This window comes from Sebastes fasciatus, chromosome 6 (assembly GCF_043250625.1).
Source record: "Sebastes fasciatus isolate fSebFas1 chromosome 6, fSebFas1.pri, whole genome shotgun sequence".
In the NCBI taxonomy this organism is placed as follows: Eukaryota; Metazoa; Chordata; class Actinopteri; order Perciformes; family Sebastidae; genus Sebastes; species Sebastes fasciatus.
In genome coordinates this window covers 7,230,313-7,252,848 of record NC_133800.1, presented here as the reverse complement: position 1 = coordinate 7,252,848, position 22,536 = coordinate 7,230,313, and the positions used below count along the sequence as shown (strand labels likewise).

The 22,536-nt window shown below is 43.5% G+C and overlaps 1 protein-coding gene across 3 annotated transcripts in view; it reads left to right on the top strand.

Moving 5' to 3' along the window:
- The window catches only part of sema6a (sema domain, transmembrane domain (TM), and cytoplasmic domain, (semaphorin) 6A), a 110,682-nt gene that overhangs the window by 52,430 nt on the left and 35,716 nt on the right, over window positions 1-22,536 (top strand). For all 3 annotated transcript variants that reach the window (XM_074637385.1, XM_074637384.1, XM_074637386.1), the window contains exons 4-10: window positions 7,538-7,598; window positions 8,885-8,947; window positions 9,500-9,601; window positions 16,726-16,816; window positions 18,159-18,278; window positions 18,786-18,874; window positions 21,363-21,580. In XM_074637385.1, the coding sequence (XP_074493486.1) occupies window positions 7,538-7,598; window positions 8,885-8,947; window positions 9,500-9,601; window positions 16,726-16,816; window positions 18,159-18,278; window positions 18,786-18,874; window positions 21,363-21,580 (744 nt within the window). The remainder of the gene's footprint in view (window positions 1-7,537; window positions 7,599-8,884; window positions 8,948-9,499; window positions 9,602-16,725; window positions 16,817-18,158; window positions 18,279-18,785; window positions 18,875-21,362; window positions 21,581-22,536) is intronic.

Genomic DNA, 22,536 nt, shown 5'->3' with positions numbered 1-22,536 from the left:
GGTTGAGGACAGGAGGAGAAGAGACAAGCATGTGTGTGTGAATGTGTTACTGTATAGCTAGCCTGCCTAGCAGGCATGCCCCAGGTCTCTCCACATGCAGGGCATAGTCGCCATTCCCGGCCCTCAGTCGGCTTTCACCATGGTAACACCAACCACACTGTGTTTACACCCTTCTATGAGGCTGGGAAGCATGGGAACCAGGGAGAGAATGTGTGTGTGTGGGAGAGAGACGGTGAGAGACAGAGGGAAAGATCAGTGTGAGAGTGTAGGAACAAAAAATTTGTGGTAGCCATTAGCACTCAGGCAGAGACACAAAGACACACACATACACACTCTTAAAAATCCAGATTACCTTCTCTCAGTTGAGTCCTCTGGAACAGTCGAGCCTCTGTGGCCCCAGTTCTTCCCTGTCGGGTCTCTTTGGGTCTCGCAGTGGAGGCCACTAGAGTCTCCATTATTGTAGCTGCACCAAATCCTGTTAAAACCCACTAATGACTGGGATTACACGGTTGCCTCCTCTCCCTCTCCTCGCAGCACCAGCGACATTCAGCATCCAGCCACGTCCACACTCTGAAACAAAGCTCGCGGCTCCAGTAGTCGTAATCACCTGAAATAAAAGTTGGAAAAAGTTTCCATTCAAAACGTAACTCTGACAATATGTAAATAATGAATTAACACTGTTAGCATTCATCCAGAAAAAATATACAGAGCGTTGAATTAGGGTGAAGTTATTGTAACAGCAGGAAGTGAAGTTACATGCTGTTATAGCTCCGGTCAGTTAGAGAGGAGCACCCAGAGTGTTTGTGGTAGACTAGACGATGTGTTTTGATATTGAGACTCCTATAAAAATACTGATTTCTTTCCTTTAAATCAACATTGTTCGGTTATTGCATTGATTACATTTTCCCTCCTACCCTTGAGACTTGTTTTTCACAGCTGCGATGCTACACTGTATTGTGTTTCAGCATTAAAGGCTGCAATCAGGTGCACATACAACACTGTGTAGCCCAATGTTAATGCAATGCAAAATAAACAGTAAAAGTTGCCATGGACAATCTAATCCAAATATCGAAATATGTAGATATATTGAGGGTGTGTGGTGGTTTAAAAACATGACATATGTTAAAATGTTAGGAATATTGCTTAAGGGCATGTCTGTTAGTATGCACATATTTAATTCATTAACACAAATTAAGTTATTTAAAAGCACATATTACGAACTTGAGAGCACAACTTATTAAATCTCTTACTTACTGGGATCTCAGACCCCCACAAAAAAAATGGAGATGTGAAAAATATTTTTGAGACTTCTGGTTCAATTTCAGTCGATAAATGTAAAATAAACCACATCTTTTATGCAGTTAGTATGCATGCCTGGCTAACTGCGCTAAGTGTGCGAGCTCAAAACATGGCCCTCACCCCACTGACCCAGCCACACAAAAACACACACACACACACATGCACACACTCACAAAAGGAGATGTGGAGAGAATGTAGAAAACCATAATGAGAAGTTCAACCTTCGAAAAGAACAACCTGCCAGAGCTCGGGGGGTGAGTGAACTCTGGCTTGTTGTATTTCATGCCACCACATCAGCGAGGGCCTCTCGGTGCCCTTAGTCCATTCACAACCTCAACAACTCCCCTCACAGCCCAAAAGGTGCCTGCTGGCTTCCCCGGTTCCCTCCCGCCCACTCTGTGAAGAGGATTTGAACCAGGGAAAGCCACAACAATGTACAATGGACCCTCCTCTACCACCCGTAATCCAGTTATGAAGAGAGAGGAATATGTGGAAGAGGGTGATGAGAGAGAGAGGAGGGTGGACGTGCAGGCATTTAGTGTGCGGAAAGAGGGGTGGTGGCAAAAGGTGCGGAGTGCATGCTAATCGTGTTTCCCTCTTTTCTGCTTAAGGAGTGCAAGATAGTTTGACAAAGGCCCAGCAGATGGACCAAGCTGGTCCGCCGTCACCCCCGAAGAAATGCGCTGTTATGAAAACGACATTCTTCCGCACAAAGGCGCTGTGTTCTCATGGCTACGCATGGCTACATGTCCGACGGAGACCCTCTATGCCACTCAATCTCACACTCTCGCCCGCTCTCAGTTGGTCTACTGTCTTGCCTCGATTCATTCTCCGTCTGAACCCATCCGTTAACAGCGACTTCATATTTGTGTCTAAGAGGATATTTGCATACCTTCCGCCCTACTCACACATTTTTTGCCGCAGAATTTCAGGAAAGACGAAGCCCACGCCAAGTGATTCACATTGACAGCCAATGTTCTGCCCTCATTGGATGTCAAAGGCTTCTGTTATTTCGTTTTTTTCCTCACGGTGTTTAGAATTTCATAGCACAGCCTCAAAACAGGAGACCCTTATGTTTTGTGTAAAAGCACTGTGAACATCCTGTTTGATTCATGGTTTACAGTTGAGAGTGAGAAAATGATGAGAACGGGAATGACATGCAGAAAAACATCTTTTGATGGATTTCAGTAAATGAAGTCACTTGTGAACAGTATCCAAGTAAAAGGGGGAGGGGGGAGATCCGGTGTCCATCACAAATTAATGTGCATAAATCTGCTTAAAAGTCATAGAAAAAGATGCTCCTTATAACTCACGGACTTGCCTGAGAACCATGAAATCTTTAAGTCTTTTTTTTAAAGTCTGATAGTTGTTTGAACATCCATGTGTACATTGTCAACTTTTAACAGCTAATTTTGCAAACGTTTAATGGTGCTGGTGTAGATTAATTATGATGTTTGAATGGATTCAAGACTACAGACATACATTTACTGATAATTCCTGATCATTTTGTTGGACCCGGTCTGAAACATGTGGAGTGACTGGTTCAAGGTTAACCATGAAATGTTACAGTAGCTGAGGTAGCTAACAGACTCATGGTGAAGAGGAAAATAATAAATTAACTGGCATTCACAACTATTTTTACTCACATAGGCTACTGCAGAGAGTTTAATATATGATTTAATATGTGAGCTAGCCAGTGGGGCACACTCACAGGCACGAGTATGAACTAAAGCACGCGCCTGGTGATGTCAACAAAGCACGGAGAAGCTCAGATTACAACACAGAGAGAGAGAGAGAGAGTGACTTCACTCAGGTAGACATTACTTCTATATTTCTTTACATATAACAATAAAAAAGTTGTTTGCTGATATATTAATGCTCTGGATATTGAATTTAGCACCTTTTAAGATCCCAAACTCATCTTGTTCTGCACTTCATGAGTTATTACAAAACTTGATTCAAAGGAATCTACCTGATCTGAAATGCCTGGGTCAGTCCACATACCTTAGTATGCAAATTAAGAGAACATTTTTCATTCTCTTAAATAAATAATAATACACGTGAAATGTAAATGTGTACATTGATTCTATTCTAAGAAACAATAAACAATAGAATACCTATTTTCATATTCACACTGAACTGCTCAATGCAAATGGAAAGAGGCGGTTGCATTATAGTAGAATTAGGTCATATCATTAGTCTTTGCCACAGCTTCGCCCCAACAGGACGGCAGCTTTTACTCGGGCCAGTTGTTTAGTCTGAACTATTCTCAGCGGCCAAGAACAGTCTTGAAATCTGACCTCAGCTTTAGGCTGCTGGGTCAGTAGGATGCCTGTCGGTTTGAACAGTCATAACAAGAACATATTTTAAAGAGATGAAATGCTGATATCTCTAACCACTAAGTTGAAAGTGTGCCATACTTTGTGGGATGACACATTTCCTGTTTTTATAATTATACAATATATATATATATCATATCCCTGTTGGTGCTCCAACCTTCAAGATTTCAGAGTGGACAGTTTACCAGCAACCTTTTTAAGACAAGAAACTAATTTCATATTTCACGTCATCTCCAGTATGTTGTGTTGTCCTTTTGTTTCCTGCAGAGCTGCATCAGTCATTTAATCAATTAGTCGCTTAGTTGATTGGCAGAAAATTAATTAGCAACTATTTTAATAACTGACTAATTGTTTCAGGTATTTTTTTTCTTATCTTGTTGCATCTAATGTGAAGATCGTAGATTGATTATCTTTGGGTCTATTTTTTTTTTACATTATATAAACCAAATGATTAAATGTTTAATCAAGAAAATGATCGGCAGATAAATCAATAATGAAAATAATTGTTAGTTGCAGCCCTGGTTTCGTGATCCAAGAACTCCAATAATAATCTCTATAAACAGATTCTGCATTCAAATGTAGAATCTATCGGCAACAGGACAGGATTTTGGTATCAGAAGGGTTCTGATTTGTAGTCCGAGTAGTATTGACCAATCAGGTTCGAGCAGGCTTTGGTTGAATGCAGGTAAACAATCTATGCTGAGAGTAAAAGAGGCGGAACGCATTGGCTGAAATGCAATCTGGGAACCCACCGGCTATAGTCTGACGATGATTTAGCTTTTTATTGGTGTAAAATTAGCCTGTAAACTGACTGCTGGCTACTTGAGAAATTATCTGGTCAAAGATGTCGTCTCTCGACTCAAACTCAAGTCTCACATCTCAAGTTGCAAATTGTACTGTAAACAATGAGCAGCTTCGTTAGGCCGATAGCCGATGGGTTCTGGAATCGCTCCAATAACAATAAGAATAGTTTGTGAATGCAAAGCTTTTTGGTGAAGGATGTCACATGATCATACCTCGTGACAGTAATGTAACTTTACCGGGAAATGTCTCCGAATGGATCATGTGTGGTTTCCACTCTGCAAGTTGATTGTCTTGGGTTAAATAAACAGAAACCACTGGCTGACTGGAAGGTAGGAAATCATTTTTAAAGCTTCAGGTTTTCTTTGGAAAGTGGTCCGCAGTAATGTTAATTATATTCCATTTGAAATGAAAGGTCTACGACATACAATAGCAACAGTGTAGGACCTTGAAGACCCTGCCTTTGCTCTCTGTCTTCTCTTTTTCACGGTGAAGTTATATAGATGTGACTCACACATCAGAGGGCAGTGAGTATGTCATAATATGAGTTCAGGTGCAGTGGTGAAGAAGGGGAAAGGGTGCATGTGTGTGTTTGTGTGAGCATGTTGGGGTAAAAGGAGGAGGGCGGGGGGGGTCTCCTTGCACATGTGTGTGTTTAGAGAGCTGGTGTTGACACAGACACAGCCGCTCCATTGTCCTTCTCCATCTCTAGTCAGGATGTTTGAGGGACGCCTCATCGCTTGGCTCCCTCTAATCTCAGCTGGAACCAAAAAGCCTGCGGCTGGAAGGCCTCGGCCCTCGAGGACGCTGTCAGCACCAGGACCAGAGAGAGAGAGAGAGGCACGGGACAGGGAGCGGAGCTGTGGAGGTTACTGTCGAAAAATTAGGGAGCAGTCAATTACAGATTACTCATTTTAAAATTGCAGACGGTAAAGTAACCCACGGGATTACACTAAATCCAGCAAGTAATCCTCTGATTTAATAGCTTTTGATTGAGTTTTGTCTTTTTAATATAAAGTTTGAATTTTAATATAAAGATATAAATGAAGTTCAGTTAGTAAGTTGGTGAACTTTAGGAGCTGAGCATTATAGTGATATCATCCATCACCGTTATCACCCGTCGTCTTCTTCTCTGTCTTTCCTCTATCTTAAATGTGATGGTGTGGATTTTTTTTTTTATTTTATTCTTTGACAAATTACAGTTGTCATTTTATTAATCAAATTTACTGTAGCCACATGATGTGTATCCTGTTACCGTGGCAGCAAGGTGAAGGAAACACTGAAACGCAGAGGGGCCGTTCAGGAACCCTGGAAATTCAATCCAGATCAATTAGCCAGAGTAGTGAAATGGTAGTGCTACTGTATAACCAGAGAGCCTTAATGAGAAACATTTTGCAGCACAGTTTGCGGTTTTAGCCCCGAAACGCTCGATTTTTAGTCACAGCAGACTGCACAGTGACACCCAGCATCTGGCATTTGCTCGAGCAAGTGAAGTTGAATCTAGTAAGGACATGGCGTGCATCTCGGTGACCCGAAGCTGACCTCCGTCTTTCCTTTTCTCCTTTCACTGCTGAATATTACATCAAAATGTATTTCGTTTCAACGGGGTTTAAAGAAGGAAGAACTGTGCTTTTGAAAACTGACAGAAAGAATTCAGCACTTGATGTTCTGTATTTAAAAATGGATATTCAACTTTTGAATGATGATGAAAGATTATATTTCCTAAAGAATACTGAAAAGATGATTGCAATATCACATTTATGGTCATCTATATATCTGTTGTAGATTTCTGTATCATCTAAAAGTAAATATTTTGTAAAAAGATGATGAAGGCGAGATAGCTGAAGGCGATTGGTGCGGTGAATAAATCATGATGTACAGTAGAGGAGTGCTGTGATGTGCTTTAATGTCAGTGTATACATGGGAAGAAGAAGTGACAGAAAACAAAGCAAAAAATGTCACTGATACCGAAAACGCTGTCCTCTCTCACCGCAAAAGCAGTGCTGTTTTCTTAATTTCAAACCGCTCTCAAGGATGAATTATTCAATTTAAGCGTTGTGGCTCTGATAATGTACAGTAGACTGTGTTTTATCCTCGAGGAGATGGCGCTGGCCCCCAGGAAAGCGATATAAGTGGATTCATTTCAAGATGCCTGTTCCTCCAAAGACTTTATTAGATTTAGTTAATGAGAGAGCAAGGCAGGCAGGCTGGCTGAGCGCAGGTTGGGGAGCTGGAACGTAATTAAGCTGTGAGTCTGATGATGCCACTGTTACACACTTTGATTAAAAACACGTTCAACAGCTAATCTCCAGCAAATTAAAGCAGTTACATCGTTTGGCACGGTCACCTTTGGTTCTCTCCTCAAACGAGGTAAATCCCCCTTTCTTTCTGTCTTTCTGCTCACACCTTCTACACCCCCCACCCACCCTCCACCCAACCGCACCCTCCCTCTCCCTGTCTGCACCCTAATTCTCCACGGTAAGTAGGTGTAGCTACACGCCTGCTCCACCAGCCGGTCCGTCTGTCGGCGACGTAGTTAACCCTTGTGGTTTTATGTCTTCCATATGCCCTGCTGGGGCCTATATGTGTAATACAGGAGAAGTCTGTATATTTCCAGGCCAGCACACACAAGTCTTCTTGTCTGAGCTATAATGAGTGTTAGTATAGATTTCCTGTGGCTCAAACACTAGGCTTAATTGACCTGAACAGCTCTGAGTGACTTGGCACCTCCCGTCTCAACCTTCCCCTCCTCCCTCGCACCCCCTCAGGACCTTTCTCTGGGACAAAGAGGCTTTTGTCCCCGGGCCTGTGCCACAGCGCTCTAAACCTTTGTTGACTGTTTCTGTCTGACAGAGCAAATAGCGCTGGCCTCCTTTTGTTGATTGTCATTTTTTGAAGTTTGAACAAAGTTTATACAAAGCCCCTTTTGCTGATGGTGTTTGCTGCCTGCAGGGGGAAAAGCAGAGGGAGGAAAAGAAATGGGTTTATTGTTTGTTGAATTTTTGACTGTCTGCTGCTGTCTGACTCTTATCTTCTCATCTCTCTCTCCTTTCTCTCCCCCCTCCGTCTCTCACCCCCCTCCCTCACCCTGCTCACAGGGATCACATATACACGGTGGACACAGACACTGCCAACGGTGACGAGATCTTTTTCAGTAAGGTGAGTGAGACGTCTGTCTCTTTGAGGACGTGTTGTTCTCGGCGTGCCGTGATTGACAACGTAACCCTAATAACCTGGCTCTGAGTGCCACTGTGTGTGTGCACGTGGGCGTATACGTGTGCCTGCCAGGAGTCTTACTCACCCGCTCACCGGCGTGAGCCTGCCGCGCTCGCCATGCTGACCCCGTTAAGAAGATTATCCAATCAATCAGCTAGCAAACCGCCTGCGTCAACCAACGTTCATCAGTGGCACAGTGGCAGGTCTGATGGGTGTAACGGAAGCAGGGAGGACAGTACAGGAAGTGAGGGAGGAGGGGGAAAAAGAGGGTAAGGTGAGATCAATTGCAGGAAGACAAGATGGATGCAGAGAAGAAGGAGATCTCATTGTATATTTTCTGATTATTCATATTTACATACTAGGCCCTCAGCCGTAATAACCCACTCTCCATTCCATTCCAACCACTCCTCGCTGGCATAATTTTCTCTTAACATAATGCATGCCAACAGAATTCAAACAAGGCCATTCTCGTGTATACAACAACCCGCCATCTCTCCACCTCATCCACTTCAATGTCAAAGCGCGGTGAGTGGGTCTTAATGAGAGCAGGCTGCAGATGAAAGGCCGATGGGAGACGCGCAGATTGATTGATGACTGAGGGTCTTTAATCAGTGGCCGAGCTCCAAACATGTTGTACAACAGCGGCGGGTACGCGGCGGTCTGAACCACCGGATCAGCGCTGACCCTCAGGCCACACGGGGCAGGGCCGGTGGGTTAATGTGTGTGTTTATGTGTGTGTGTGCCAGATATAACTTAGCATTGATTGATAAGTGTGTCTGACAATGAAAGAGGCTGTGTAGGTTTGTGTGTTTGTAGTTGACTGGCAGGTATTGGCTAGCGCTGACCCAGAGGCCAAGGCAGTGTGTGTGTGTGAGTGAGTGTGTGCGCAAGGATGGCCAGCCTATCAATCCACAGAAATGAGCTCTGAGCCGTCCTTGTACAGACTCTGTTCTGATCCGGGGTCAGTATTGTATTTCCTCCTCCCTGGCAAGAGAATTAGAAGTTCAAGGAGGTAAACTGATCTCCAATCAGTGCTTAGAATAAAGTTCACCTCAGAGCAGGTGCCTCATTAGTGGAATCAATGTCGCAGAATCTCAGATGATGATTATTGATCACAGTATAGATTGGTTATTGATCTCTATAGTACCTCCTGTTTTTTTTTCTTGTTTGCTTTCTAACTCTCTCCTTCTCCTCTCTCCTTTACTTCTATCTTCTTTTTTTTTCTCCAGAAAATGACATGGAAGTCCAGACAGGCAGATGTGGACACTTGCAGAATGAAAGGGAAACATAAGGTAGAGAAAACCCACCTGACTTCATTTATAGAACAAATGTCACCCTATTATTCACCAAACACACCGCGAATGGCACATTATACAATGCAGACACAGCTGTAACAGATGTAATTTCTCACAGTCTCTCTCTTTCTCTCTCTCACACACACACATTAACAGACACGGCGACGCTGCAGGTGCAATAACACACTCCCTGCAGTTCATATAACATTTATATCAGTGAGAATCTTCATATCAAATAGCAGCATAATTGTATTTTCTCCGGAGTTACGGCACGCTCTGACAAAAGTGTGAAAATGAATAATGATTTCATTAATGCGCCATGAGGAAATGCTACATTTCATGATTACACGCTTGATGTTTGTTACACATGCCTCTCTTACACTTAATGTGGAGCTCTACGTGGCTCAAAAGAAGGGAAGAAGAAAGAGCCTCTTGTTTTTTAAAAACCACATGTGGCTTTCAGTGTTATGGTGCCTATTATAAAAGACACTAATGTTGCCATGAACTTCCTTTCTTCTCTCTTTCTCTGGCGGCCTGCGCTACCTGAAGGATGAGTGCCACAATTTCATTAAAGTCCTCCTGCAGCAAAACGATGACACCTTGTTTGTTTGTGGAACAAATGCTTTCAACCCCTCCTGTCGAACCTACAAGGTAGGGACACACACACACACACACACATATATAAAACAGCTCTTTGCCCTCTCACTCTCTCTTCTGCCTTCTTTTTTTTTTTTTTTTCATCTGTCACACACTCATTCACACACTCAGGGATATTTTTCACATGCAACCCCAGCCATGCGGGAGTTTAGAGTGAGCTATGAAGCGATGGACATAGATGGATGACTTTCACAACTCAGCAGGCCCTCCTCCTATGTCTTTATCTCCAGGTGTACTTTGACACGCTCGATTTAGAAGCAGAGAAACCTAACTACCCGCCTTCTTGCATACACACTCGCACACACACACACACTGAAGATCGCAGTCCTGAAATCCGATTCAACCATACCCCCTGTAAACGGACGCCTGCCCGGCCGTATTCATGCGGGCATTTCTGGAATAGTTTCAAGGTTCCTTCAGGAAAAGCGAAACCACCGGGTCAAAAAGAAGATGCATCGTAATGACCCCGGGTCATGAAAGAGAGCAGGTAGACGTCAAGACTGACTTGATGGACGTAAAATACAAATGTCAAGAAACGATAGACATGTAGAGAAAAAAAGAGATTGGCATACAGGGAAGCAGATGGACAAATCAAAATGATTTTGAGGCATACAGGCAGACGGAAAGACAAACATAAAAAGCAGATGGGCCGTCTTCACAATGCTGCTGAAAATGTCCCAATTTTTTTCCTTCCCTACAGACATAAATCTGATGTTTTCTGATGCCTGAGTGTGAAAAGTGAGCAGCGTTGCCATCACATTGAGTAAATCTTAGCTCATTCATGAGACAATTTTAAAGCTGGGCTGACCTAGCGTTAGGACAACTGGAAAGAAACAGCTTAGTTTAATTGGTGATTACCAAACAGAAAGACTACAGAGAGGGTTCTGTCCTGAAGGATGCTATTGTTCGGTTTGTGAGGATGTGATGGTCACCGCTCTCGGAGATGTTATCTAGGTTGGCCTGTATGGGGAAAACTCTCCTGCTTTGGTTCGCTAGATCTGTTTACCAGAGAAACAAGACACCTCCGCTCCGTTGCCTTTGTGGTTTGGCATGCTAAGCACACAGAGTGGACATCTTTCAATTCACTGACTTCTCCTGCAGGGAAAGTGGAATTTATGTCCCCGCATTTATCAGGCGTGGTTAGCTTTTACAGCCCCTCCGGTTATGGTTTCAAGGTTTGTGTTTTAGCTGTTACTGCGCTGATATTGCTGCTAGTCTGGTAGAGTTAACGGGACACGTTGTAAAACACAGCGAGGCCGGGTAAAATGGCCATAAATACACACACACAGGCACGCACGCACGCCTGCCTGTGCAAACATAAAAATCAGTGCATACAGCACTTAAATCACTGCGCATGTTAATCTAATCTCAAAGTAAATGAAGAAGATTTAGTCATTTTGTGAAAAGTATCTCATCTGTCTATAACAATGTGATGAAATACAACTGTTTTATTCAAATGTTTTTCCATTTTTCAAATTTGCTCAGTCCAATTAGCCTTTGCTTATTTCAGTGAGTCAGTTTAATGAACTGCTCTTTCCCTTAAAAACAATTCCACCACTGACTACACTGTCATTAGTTTTAGTTGAATAAAGTAGACATTTAGTCTGGAAAATAATTGAATCAATACGACACGACTAAATTCACATTAAAAGTAAAGGCTGTCAAAAGAGATACTGACGGCATTTAAAATGTTGTACTGTCAAAATGACCTCTGATCACTTGCACACAATCGCACAAATGCACGTACAAATGCCTGGGCTCATGTGCATGCACCCGTACAAACACTGACAACTGTGCAAACAGGCACAACACACATTTTACAAAATCATCAGACACACACAGACACATTGTGCTGGCTGCGGGCAGGCTGGCAGACTCGCTGGGCAGATACCAGGACTTTGATGGTGTGCTGGGCTCATCCACTCTGCTTGGTAAAAAGTGTGTATGTGTGTGTACGCGTGTGTGTACGCGTGTGTGTGCGTGTGTGTGCGTGTGTGTGCGTGTGTGTGTGTGTGTGTGTGTGTGTGTGTGTGTGTGTGTGTGTGTGTGTGCGTGTTTGTGGTTAAATCCACCTTGGCCACAGTTTGCCTCTTCATCTCCCCAGTGTGACAGCGCTGAAAAGAGCTTCTGTTTCGGGGCCAGCCTCATCCCACATTAATCAACAGCGCTGCAAGGGCGAGCGGGAGGGACAGGGAGGGGGGAGCAGAGGTAGAGGGAAACGGGGGGGAGGATGGGCAACACCCCACGCTATCTTCTCTTCTAACACCTTTCCTGCCTGGTTACCTCTTCATTTCATTTTACAAACCTACCAATTTTCTCTCTTCATTAGCTTCATCTCGTTATCCGCCCCTCACCTTGTGTTGGTACTATCAACACACGCATGCATGCATACAGGGAAAAAAAACACAGACAGACACCTTGGCAGCCATGGCACAATCCTCGCCCTGGGCACCACACAGCACCCAACTCCCTCTCTTCTTCTATTCATCCTCCCTCCCTCTCTCCTCCTCTCCTGCCAGCCTTAATTCCTCTCCCCCCTCCATGGCTCCCACCACTCCGCCATCTTCCCCTCTGTTGCTTTCTCCCTCTGTCACTCCCTTGCTGTGTTGTAATAATAAACACCCCATCCAGCTGGGCTGATATATGGCTGGAGTCAGTTTCATCGCCTGTTGCCGGGGGAAGCGGGGGGAATCAGTGTGTGGGGGGGGGGGCTCGGAGGCCGCGGGTCCCAGGTGATGCGTCCTCGACTCGACACCGGTGGACTGAGGTGTACTGGGAAATTTCATCTGTGCCAAGTCTTTGCATTTGAAATGTGATTAATGCACACAGAGGGATTTATTTTAAGGGTGAAAATGCACCCGCAAATGCCCTTTCTATACTGCAGCTTCTCCAGAAGATTCACAACATTCATTCCAAAGAAAGACAAAATAGCATTCAGTGTAAAAGGTAATTAATAGGGCTGTCAATTGACTACAAATTTTAATCGCGATTAATCGCAAATTAATCACACATTTTTTATCTGTTCAAAATATACCTTAAAGGGAAATTCATCACGTATTTAATACTCTTATCAACATGGGAGTGGAAAAATACGCTGCTTTATGCAAATGTATGTATATATTTATTATTGGAAATCAATTAACAACACAAAACATTGACAAATATTGTCCAGAAACCCTCACAGGTACTGCGTTTAGCATAAAAAAATATGCTCAAATCATAACATGGCAAACTGCAGCCCAACAGGCAACAACAGCTGTCAGTGTGTCAGTGTGCTGACTTGACTATGACTTGCCCCACACTGCATGTGAATATCATAAAGAGGGCATGTCTGTAAAGGGGAGAGTCATGGGTACCCATAGAACCAGAGGCAAAGGGACCCCTTTGAAAATGGCCATGCCAGTTTTTCCTGGCCAAAATTTTGTGTAAGTTTTCTAATATTTAATAGCATGACATGGTTGGTATCAATGGATTCCTTAGGTTTTTCTAGTTTCATATGATACTAGTATCATATTGCGCAAATTGCCTTGAGTGGCGTTCAAACGAATTTGCATTAACGCGTTATCGTGTTAACTCTGACAGCCCTAGTAATTAATTATTTAATCCATTTAGTGTCATATTTGTGCAATGTTTGTTCACCACTCTCATTCCAAAAGATCAATCTTGTTAGACGTTGAAGGGTCGGCTAAATGAGGTTCTTCCTCTGTTGGTTAAAATAAAATACTTCTGCGCATGCCATATAACCGCAACGTTTGATTCCGACCTTTACATGTCATACACCTCTCTCTCTCTCTCTCTCTCTCTCTCTCTCGCTCCCATTTCTACACTGGCCTCTGTCAAATAAAGGCGAAAATGCCCCAAAAAAAAAGCATACACATATTTCTTTCAACAGCTGCAAAGACTCCAGTTTCGTGCTCTCGTGTAAAAGGTGGTCAGGGAAAGGGTTCATCCTCCCAGGGCTCAGAAACAGGTTGCAGAGAAATGGGCCATGACTATTAATCTCCCAGGGAGATGTGTCCTTGTTTGGTTTACACAACCGCTCCTGGCCCAGGTGTGAACTTGTGCACTTGACCTTTATACGGTAGACGGAGGAGGTTGTGCAGGTGGGAATATGGATTGCATACAAAGAAATGTTCGCGGATTCAACCCAGCTGCAAAACTGCAGGACACCGATCGGAAAATTTATCAACACGCCAGGGTGTGTAAGAAAAAAAAGAAAGAGAAAGAAGTTTCTCCTGTATTATGATTAATTTGTCGGCGGCTGCCATCTGACACCAACAATTAGGACAAAATCATGAATTAGGTGAACCGATAAGATTGTTTTTGTAAGTTTGGAAATTAGATTTGCTCCTTAGAAAATATGCACTTTACCGTTTTTATTTTATGAAATAAACAAGCAAACAGTTAATAAGTGGGACACTGGCTCAGTTTACCCTAAGTTTGTCCTCAGTAAGATTTCATAAATCCCTCAGCAATGATAAATAAAGCCCATAAAAGAGTCCTCGTAAAAACAACAGAGACACAGAAGCAGAACGTGTCCCTCACCCTGAGTGCTGAAGCCGATGCCGAACCAATTATAACACTCCTGATGGGCATGTTTTGGATCTACATTGTGTTTGTCTAATTAATTAGCATATAGCCTATGGAAAACACCATTGAGCGGTTGTAGTAATTAATTCATCTAGATACAATGCACCCCGAGCCAAGGTTACTGTACGATTTGTCTGCTAAGCTACAGTAGAACAGTGTGTTGTAAAGGCAGCGTTGACAAAGTGTGACAGCGCTATGGTTCCCTTCCCATTACTTTGAATTGTGCTTCTACAAAGCTGAAGCACATCTTTCTTTTTTTTTTTGAAGCTATAGTGGAGCTGACAGCATAATAAGATTCGTCTGGTAAACAAGGTAACAAAAAAAAAATCCTTCTGGCTGTTTAAACATCAAATTTCTTTATGGTAATGTTTCAAAATATTGTGCTTCAGTGTGGCAGTTTTATGGATTGCTATAGCCCCATTTTTTTAAATATCGGATATTGCTTTGGACAAGGCTAACGGCATGAAAGTGAGCGCTCGGCTGTTGTTTTTCCGCTCATGCGAGCTTGACAGGAGACCGGAGTTTACGTGTATCTGCGGCCGGACTGGGAGTGTCTTCCTCTGTTCAAAAGGCAGGAATAGATCAGTGACAGCCAGCCAAGCCCAGTAGACAGAGGTCACTGCCTCGGTGAAATCAGCAGAGGAGACGGAGGGGTGGGGTGGGGTAGCTGCTGTGCCGTGAGAGATATGTGAGTGTGTGTTTGTGATGTGTCAGAGGAGGGACGGACTGTTTGTGTTAGGTAGCTGACACAGAAGCTGCTGACGTTTTCAAGCGAAGTTGCCCCGTTGCTCTGTGCGTCCAGACGCTCTGATTCAGTGGACGCACCGAACCTTCAGCCACTCACGTCCCTTATGATTAACTCAACCTAATCTATAATTACAGTCTGCCCTGTCTAATAACAATATATATCTTCAATCCAGCGTGCCTCCATATATTATCCTCCTCTAATTTCTGAAGAAACAGAAGGAATGAGAAATCGAGAACTGTGCTGCTGCTGGTGGTTCTGTGTTTGTTGTAAAAGGTCACTTGTAATTTTCCCTGCCAAATCAGCCTCAACAATTTCTCTGGCAGGCTTTTCCAGCATTGCGCCACGAGTGTGTGTGACCTTTTTAGTGGGCAGATGATAACCGTTTCCGCCGAGACAGGAATAGAAAACAAAATGACCTGTTTAGAGACCAGAAAGGGCGGCGTAAGCAGTTTGCAGCCTTGGCAAGCTACTCTCCTCTTTGTCGAGAGAGAAAGGGAGAAAGTGAGGAAGCGAGGAAGTTGAGTACGAGAGAGATAGAAACAGAGATAGAGAAGAAAAATGAGCATGTATTGTGAACTCCGTAGGCAAACAGTGTGTTCAGTAATGTTCCCTGACCTCAGCCTCTGGACAGCGCAGTATGGCTTTTCTTCTCTCCTCTCTCGTGTGTGTGCATCTCTGGTCTGTAGTCGGGTAGAGAGTGTCCTGAGGCATGCTGGGGAAGACAAGCCAACCCGTGGAGGGCTGATAGTGACCTTTCACCCACATCTGATCCACCGCCATGCCCTGCCAGTCGCACTGTAACCAAACTGGGCACAAAACAAGAAAATCTTGTTTAAATTCCAATTCACAAAGATCATCCCACTAAGCCCTAAACGACACCAGTAGTGCCTCTTAAACAATGGACGAAGCCTCAAAATAGCTCATGGAAATGGGTCCACTGAGTGACTGAAATTAGCTGTAAGTTTGGATGCCAAGAAAAGACATCTTGTGCATTGTCTAGGTGCAGAATTAAAACTAGAAGTGTACCACATCAGGGAACAAGTCTTGCTGAAGGAAAAGCTCTCAGCACAAAACAGAGTCGAGGCTGCAAAATATAAAATAATGACTACTGTGTGATTTACTATTTAAAAACTACTGTGGTTTAGTAAAAAATTCTCACGCTCCCTGCTCAGGGCCATGTGCTCACCCATTTTTACTCTGCCCATTTATTTCCTCTTCACAGCAAAAAGCACAAAACTTTAGAAATCAGGGCAGGAGAAAGCACAGCAGTATACGGGTTAAAGATCTGTCTCGAGGGTTGTTAAAACTCCTCTTTAACACCGGTGGAGTTGAAGGATAAAGGATGGCAGGAGGAAGCAAACCACATCCACCCCTGCTGTGGAACACGTTGCTGTGGAAAATGTCAGTTTTCGTTAATCTCCCTCCATGACAGTTTCCCAGATACTCCCAGACGGACTGCTTTGACAGCTCTCAGAACAGCACCGAAGTGGCATCCCCGGGATTTTAGTTTAGGTCAGAGTTAGATGGATGCACTCCTGGGCTGGGCACAGATTTGATTTTATTACATCTCACTCACCACATTTCTCCACTGAAACGCAGTATTTTTTTTTTTTTGTCATTGTTTTGACATTTAAGCCCATTTCTCCTTTTCCTCCTCTAGATCTTTTCCTCCAACTGGGAACATTTCCTGTCTTAGTTGTTTTTCAAGTCCATTGTTTAGTTTGACAACACTATATTGTCTTGACCCGCTGCTGACCTTTCACCTCATTTGTGACCCTAGTTGGACACTCTGGAGGCTCTGGGAGAGGAGATCAGTGGGATGGCACGCTGCCCATACGACGCCAAGCACGCCAACGTTGCCCTCTTTGCTGGTAAGATTAAATGCATCTATATATATATATGTCAAATTAACAATTTACTTATCTGTAATTGAATGTAATTCAAGTTCTTTCCTGTGCCTTAACACATGAGAGAAACTCACACAGGTTTCCATGAGGTGAAAATACATTAAGTAAAGTGTGATAGTAGTACTGCTCACTGACTGCCATGAGGCAGAAACATTAATCCTAATTTTCTCCTATCTTCACGTATTAAACATTGGTACATGTTTGAGCTAGATGGGAAAGTTGAGTCTATTTGAGCGAGGGGATTAGTTGCGGCTGTATTTAATATTGTTCTTAATACCCTGCGGTTTATTCTAATGGCAAAATACTCTGACAACATGTCAAGAAGCAAAGCCAATCCGTGTAACATGCACTGGAGCAAATCGCCGAACTCGAGGCCACGTTCGCTCTGCGTCAGGAATTCTCTGCTTTTTAGAACCACGCTGGAAACACATCAATAAGCACTGTGGTGCAAAACACAATCATCTTTTTCTCGCTTTTTATTGCACTTTTCTTTCCTCTTTGTCTTTCAAAATGCACAAGAATAAAAATAAGTCCCCAAACTGATGGGACCAGAATGAGTCAGCTTTCCGTTGGCGGGGTGAGATCATTCTGATGCGACGGACCCGCAGGCTGCTAAAGACATTCAGGCCTCCATTCATCTTTGCTGTGAACCGATTTATGGCGGTATTGATGAGCTGTCCCTGCCCGTTTAAAGCCGAGGAGGGGAGTAAACGCCGAGCTTGACCAGTTAATGTGTAGCAGAGCTGCTTGGAAGGAGCTGGAAGCACTGAGTAATCAAGAGGGTTCCTCTCACTGCTATCCTTTCAATTATGTAGTTTGAGTTTCCACTGTGGTTATAGCCAAGGCAGGCTGAGGTCATGCTGGTGGTGGATTGTGTTTGTGGAGCGTGTGTGTGTGTGTGTGTGTGCGTACGTGCCCGTAAGTGTGTGTTTCTGTGTGTGTGTGTGTGTGTGAATGCAGGGCTTCGGTATTTGTTTGTGCTTTTTGAAGTGTGTTTGCGAGAGTGAGCAATTACAAATGTGCAACATGTTTAAGTGTGTGTACAGCCCTGTTTGTTGTCCATCAGAGAGTCTCTTGTGTGATTCATTCAGTTTCCAGGTCTGAGCCATCTGAAACATGTTTTTGTACCAAGCCGCAGAGAGCAGGAATCTCTGAGTGGCTTTATGTGTTTTTTTTCTTTTGACTGAACTTCACTCTCTTCACCTTCTTCTCCTCCTTTACGGCTCTATCTTCCATTCCGTCTTCATTTTTCTGCCCTCTCCATCTCCATCTCACCGCTCTTTCTGCCTTTGTGTTCCCTCTCCAGATGGCAAGCTGTACTCGGCCACAGTAACAGACTTTCTAGCGATCGATGCGGTCATCTATCGTAGCCTAGGAGACAGCCCGACTCTGCGCACTGTCAAACACGACTCCAAATGGCTGAAAGGTGAGCGGAGGGGGAGACGCACAAACAAAGTCTCTGTGGTCGGAAAGCACCGAGCTCACTGACAAGTTAGAAAACAAACTTGGGTTTGCATGCCTGACCATGTGTTCGTGATTTATGATTTGTGTGCCTCTGTGTATGAAATCTATGTATGAAGAGCAGGAGCACTTATGCTAATGCTGCAACGCTCTGTTTGACGCAGTCATTTCGCCAACCTGCCCCGGTAGAGTTGATGTAGCCAGGAAATTGCTCTGCCCCGGGGAGAAACAAGCACATGTCCAGCCTGTCAAAACTCAATAGAGAGATCCCTCTTTCCCTCGCATGCAAATTGTTTCGCTCATATGATGGATGATAGATTGAGGCACTCAAGGCTCACAGTCGGTGCTTTTCTGCATAATATGACAGATATTCTGGCTGTTTACTGTGAAATATGGTGTCAGAACTGTTTTGTCACGGTAAAAACGTCACTTTGACTCATATTTTATTTCATTTTTTTCCCTCCTCCTGCAGAGCCCTACTTTATCCAGGCGGTCGATTACGGGGACTTCATCTACTTCTTCTTTCGGGAAATTGCTATGGAGTACAACACAATGGGAAAGGTAAGCACAGGCCCTATTCTTCTGCTATTGTTTGAACCGTAATCAGAGGTGACTTCCTATTTACTGGGAGGATCAGGAAGTTGCCTGAGGAAACTAACAGGATATGGGTGTATCACATAACTGGAAGAAGGCTTTCAGAAGCTGTTAAGTGGCCAAACATGTTTCAGTAGCAGATAAACACCGGGCAGGATGCAGAACCTAAAATAGATCAAAAAAGGAAAATCTGTGGATGTCTGGAGATCCCATTTTTGAAGTCTAAATATATCGCTTGTATTACACGTCCGCGTCCCTCCGGCGACGCTCCCATTTGACCTATCGTCTCAATGTTTCCCAAGAGGAATTCCACCCAAGTGTGTCTGAGAAATGAGGAAAGGTTGAAGAAGAAGAAGAAGCAGGCTTTCCTCAGGTGTTACAGTAACAGTGACAGTTTTCTATTAAGTCTCCTCAATTCAGTTTTGGACCCGGGCCTGAGAGAGTTTAATTGGATACCAGGTAGGAGAAAATCCGGTATGGAAATGAATCGCTCAATATGTATTCTTCGGAATAAATTAAAGGAAACACGCAGGAGAGGGTGAGAAAGAGAGGGGATGAGAACAGAGCAGAGGTAACGAGAAACACAGAAATAATGGATTCGCTGCCAGAAGTGACAGGCATGTGTTATACAGAGCATGAATACAGAGCAGGCCTCTCAATCTGCTGGCTGTTTTCAAAGCAGTGTCGGTATAATTATGCGTGTGGTGGTAGAGCTGATGGGCACAGAGAGCAATTTAACATTTAGCGAATGATATATCTTCATTATTATAAAGTAGATTGGCCTTCCCTCACGATGTAAGCAGTCGTTGGGGGCTTTATGGCAAAATGGATCAATCTGCTGGCGGGGTTTGTGATCGCTTTAGTTTTAATGTTGGATTGTTATATTGCTATCTGGGAAACACAGAAGGATAAATATTTCATTACACGAGTGAATTAACAAGCCTTGAGTATGTGAGTATGTGAGTATGTGTGTGTGTGTGTGTGTGTGTGTGTGTGTGTGTGTGTGTGTGTGTGTGTGTGCAGGTAACACAGATAAGCCAGTTTTTGTCTATCTTTTGCGACTAGAAATGTGAGAAACTGAACTGTTACATGTAACGCTGACGTAATTCCACATTCAACTTGACAGCCTAACCTAATCTCAATGCTCTGTAATCTCACGGTGAACAGTCGGCATGTGTGTGTGTTTGACAGTGTGAGTGAATGAATACGTGTGTTTTCTGCGCTCGGTTGTAACGTACACACGGGTGAGGGTGTGTTTATGTGCGGCTGTCTGCAGTCGCGTGTGTGCAGAGATCTGGTTTAAATGCATGTTCGCTCCCATTCACACTGTTTACTCTGGGGGCACGGCTTCAGGTCAGGGTTAGATTTATTGCTGTTAAGTATAGTGTGACAACAACTAATTACAATACTGACTGAGCGATCTTACGGCAGAGATGTAATTACAGCGCCGGCTCCTATTTGAAGCTGTATACTTTAAATTTTTTGGCTGCCAGGTGCTGACTCTTTAACAGCATATCAAACACACCAATTTACTCTTCTGTGTCTTTAATTTGCTATAAAGTGATGAAATGTTGGATTAAGACGCTGTGTGGCGTCTCCCAAGGATTTTTGTCTTTCAAACGACCGAAGAGGGCCTTTAGTGTGTTCAGCTGGGAATCAAATGAAAATGTTTCTTATCCTCTGACGTTCACAGTTCATTCTTGACTTTGGAAACAGCAGTTGAGGAAACAAATCTCACCACCAGGTCCATTTAGTAGCTGTTATGGAGCTTTTGATCATCACATGACCTTCTCTATAAGGAGTTGGCCCAGTTGTCATGGAAATGTTGAAACTTCCATGTTTTCTGAACACTTTTAGTGGCGTAAAACCTTTGCTTTTAAGCAGCAATCTGTTGATGAAGATCATGTGATACGGTATTATCAAAAGGTCCAGATCAAGTACCAAACTGTGGTGAGATTGTTTTCTAAAAAAATGCAGCTTGACAAATAAACGATTTAGAGTTAAGTGTGTGTGGAAACATCCTATTACGTTTATGACCCATAACGTAAAACTAAAAGTGGCTCTTCAGATGACAAAGTGTGAAAAAAGGGAATGCTTTGGTCACAGTTTTATGAGTTTTGTCTCACTAAATATTTTGGAGTTAGTGCTGCTAGCTAATTTCTTTGGAAAATAGTTGGCAGCACTGTTTTTTTTTTTTTGGTTGAATCATTTTTAAAAATCGAGTGTACTCCCGCCAGTTTCTAAAGATCACCGACCATGCCTTTAAAGGGGAACTCCACCAATTTTACACATCAAAGTCTGTTCACAGGTCTTGGGGAGAACTACTGAATATGTGAAATAAAAGTCCTGTAAAGCCTCCAGAGGGAGTTACAAAATATATTAAATTACCTCAAGTTATGTCGCTTGAGGCAGCGTTGGTTGGGGCTGAAGACAGCTGTGTGTGTGTCTCCGTCAGGTGGTGTTTCCTCGGGTGGCCCGGGTATGCAAGATCGACCGAGGCGGCTCGCCCCGCGTCCTGGAGAAGCAGTGGACCTCGTTCCTCAAGTCTCGCCTGAACTGCTCCATCCCCGGTGACTCCCACTTCTACTTCAACATCCTGCAGGCTGTGACGGATGTCATCCACATCAACGGGAGGGACGTAGTGATGGCGACCTTCTCCACACCTTACAACAGGTAGGAACGGAAACCTAAAAAAAAGCATAGAGAAATCAACAGACGTGTATCACACCTGAAGAGGTTTGAGGTTAGCAACGGATGGAAGTGATTTATTGAGGTAACTTTTTATTTAGCTATTTTCTTTTCCCTCGTCTCAAATGGGTTCACGTGTGTCAACAACTGTTTTTGCACTTTCCATTTATTAACCCGATCATCTCTCTGGCTTTGAAATGCTTTTAAAAAATGCCCTCCATTCATCACCATCATGACAGTGTGACCTTTGTTAATGTTGGCAGCGTGTGCCCCTGCTGTGCCTCTTGGCAACGTGTAATTCCTGAGACTACTGGGTCAACATTTACATCTCCTGTCAAAACAGTTGTGCTGCCCTTTTGACATGCAGGTGTTTAATCTTATTTTCCCCTTTTTTACAATTCATATTCAGAACTGCTTTCATATTCATAGGCAGGGGGAGTTGTTATCTAAATTGAAAATTACCACAGAGCCATAGAGCTTGGCTGATAGCTTGCACATATTGTAATTTTCCATTTTATGGCTGCTTTTTAGCAGATAAGACAATTGCTTGTGACAATGCAATTGAGCATGGTTAATGGACATTAAAACCCAATGAAGCAGTGCCTCTGAAAATTTCTATAAGCGCCGGTTTTGATCCTGGCATTAATTTTCCATTTCATAGTCAGGGGGTGAAATTAGAGGGAGCACACTCAGACTCTAGGCAGCACTCTGGGTTTTGTGTCGTTTAATTGTGAGTCTGTCGGGTCCAGGAACTTGCTAACTGGCTGGCTGGCCTCACCATCTATCTGCCTTGTTAGCAGCCACGTATAAACAGACATATGACTGTCTAACTTTCTGTACGTATCCAATACAGTGGGGGTAATTACTGTCATTTAGGAGCTAAGCCAAGAACTAACAGCTCTCTGACCTTGCTCTCTATAATACCGCCCTTGTGTATTCCG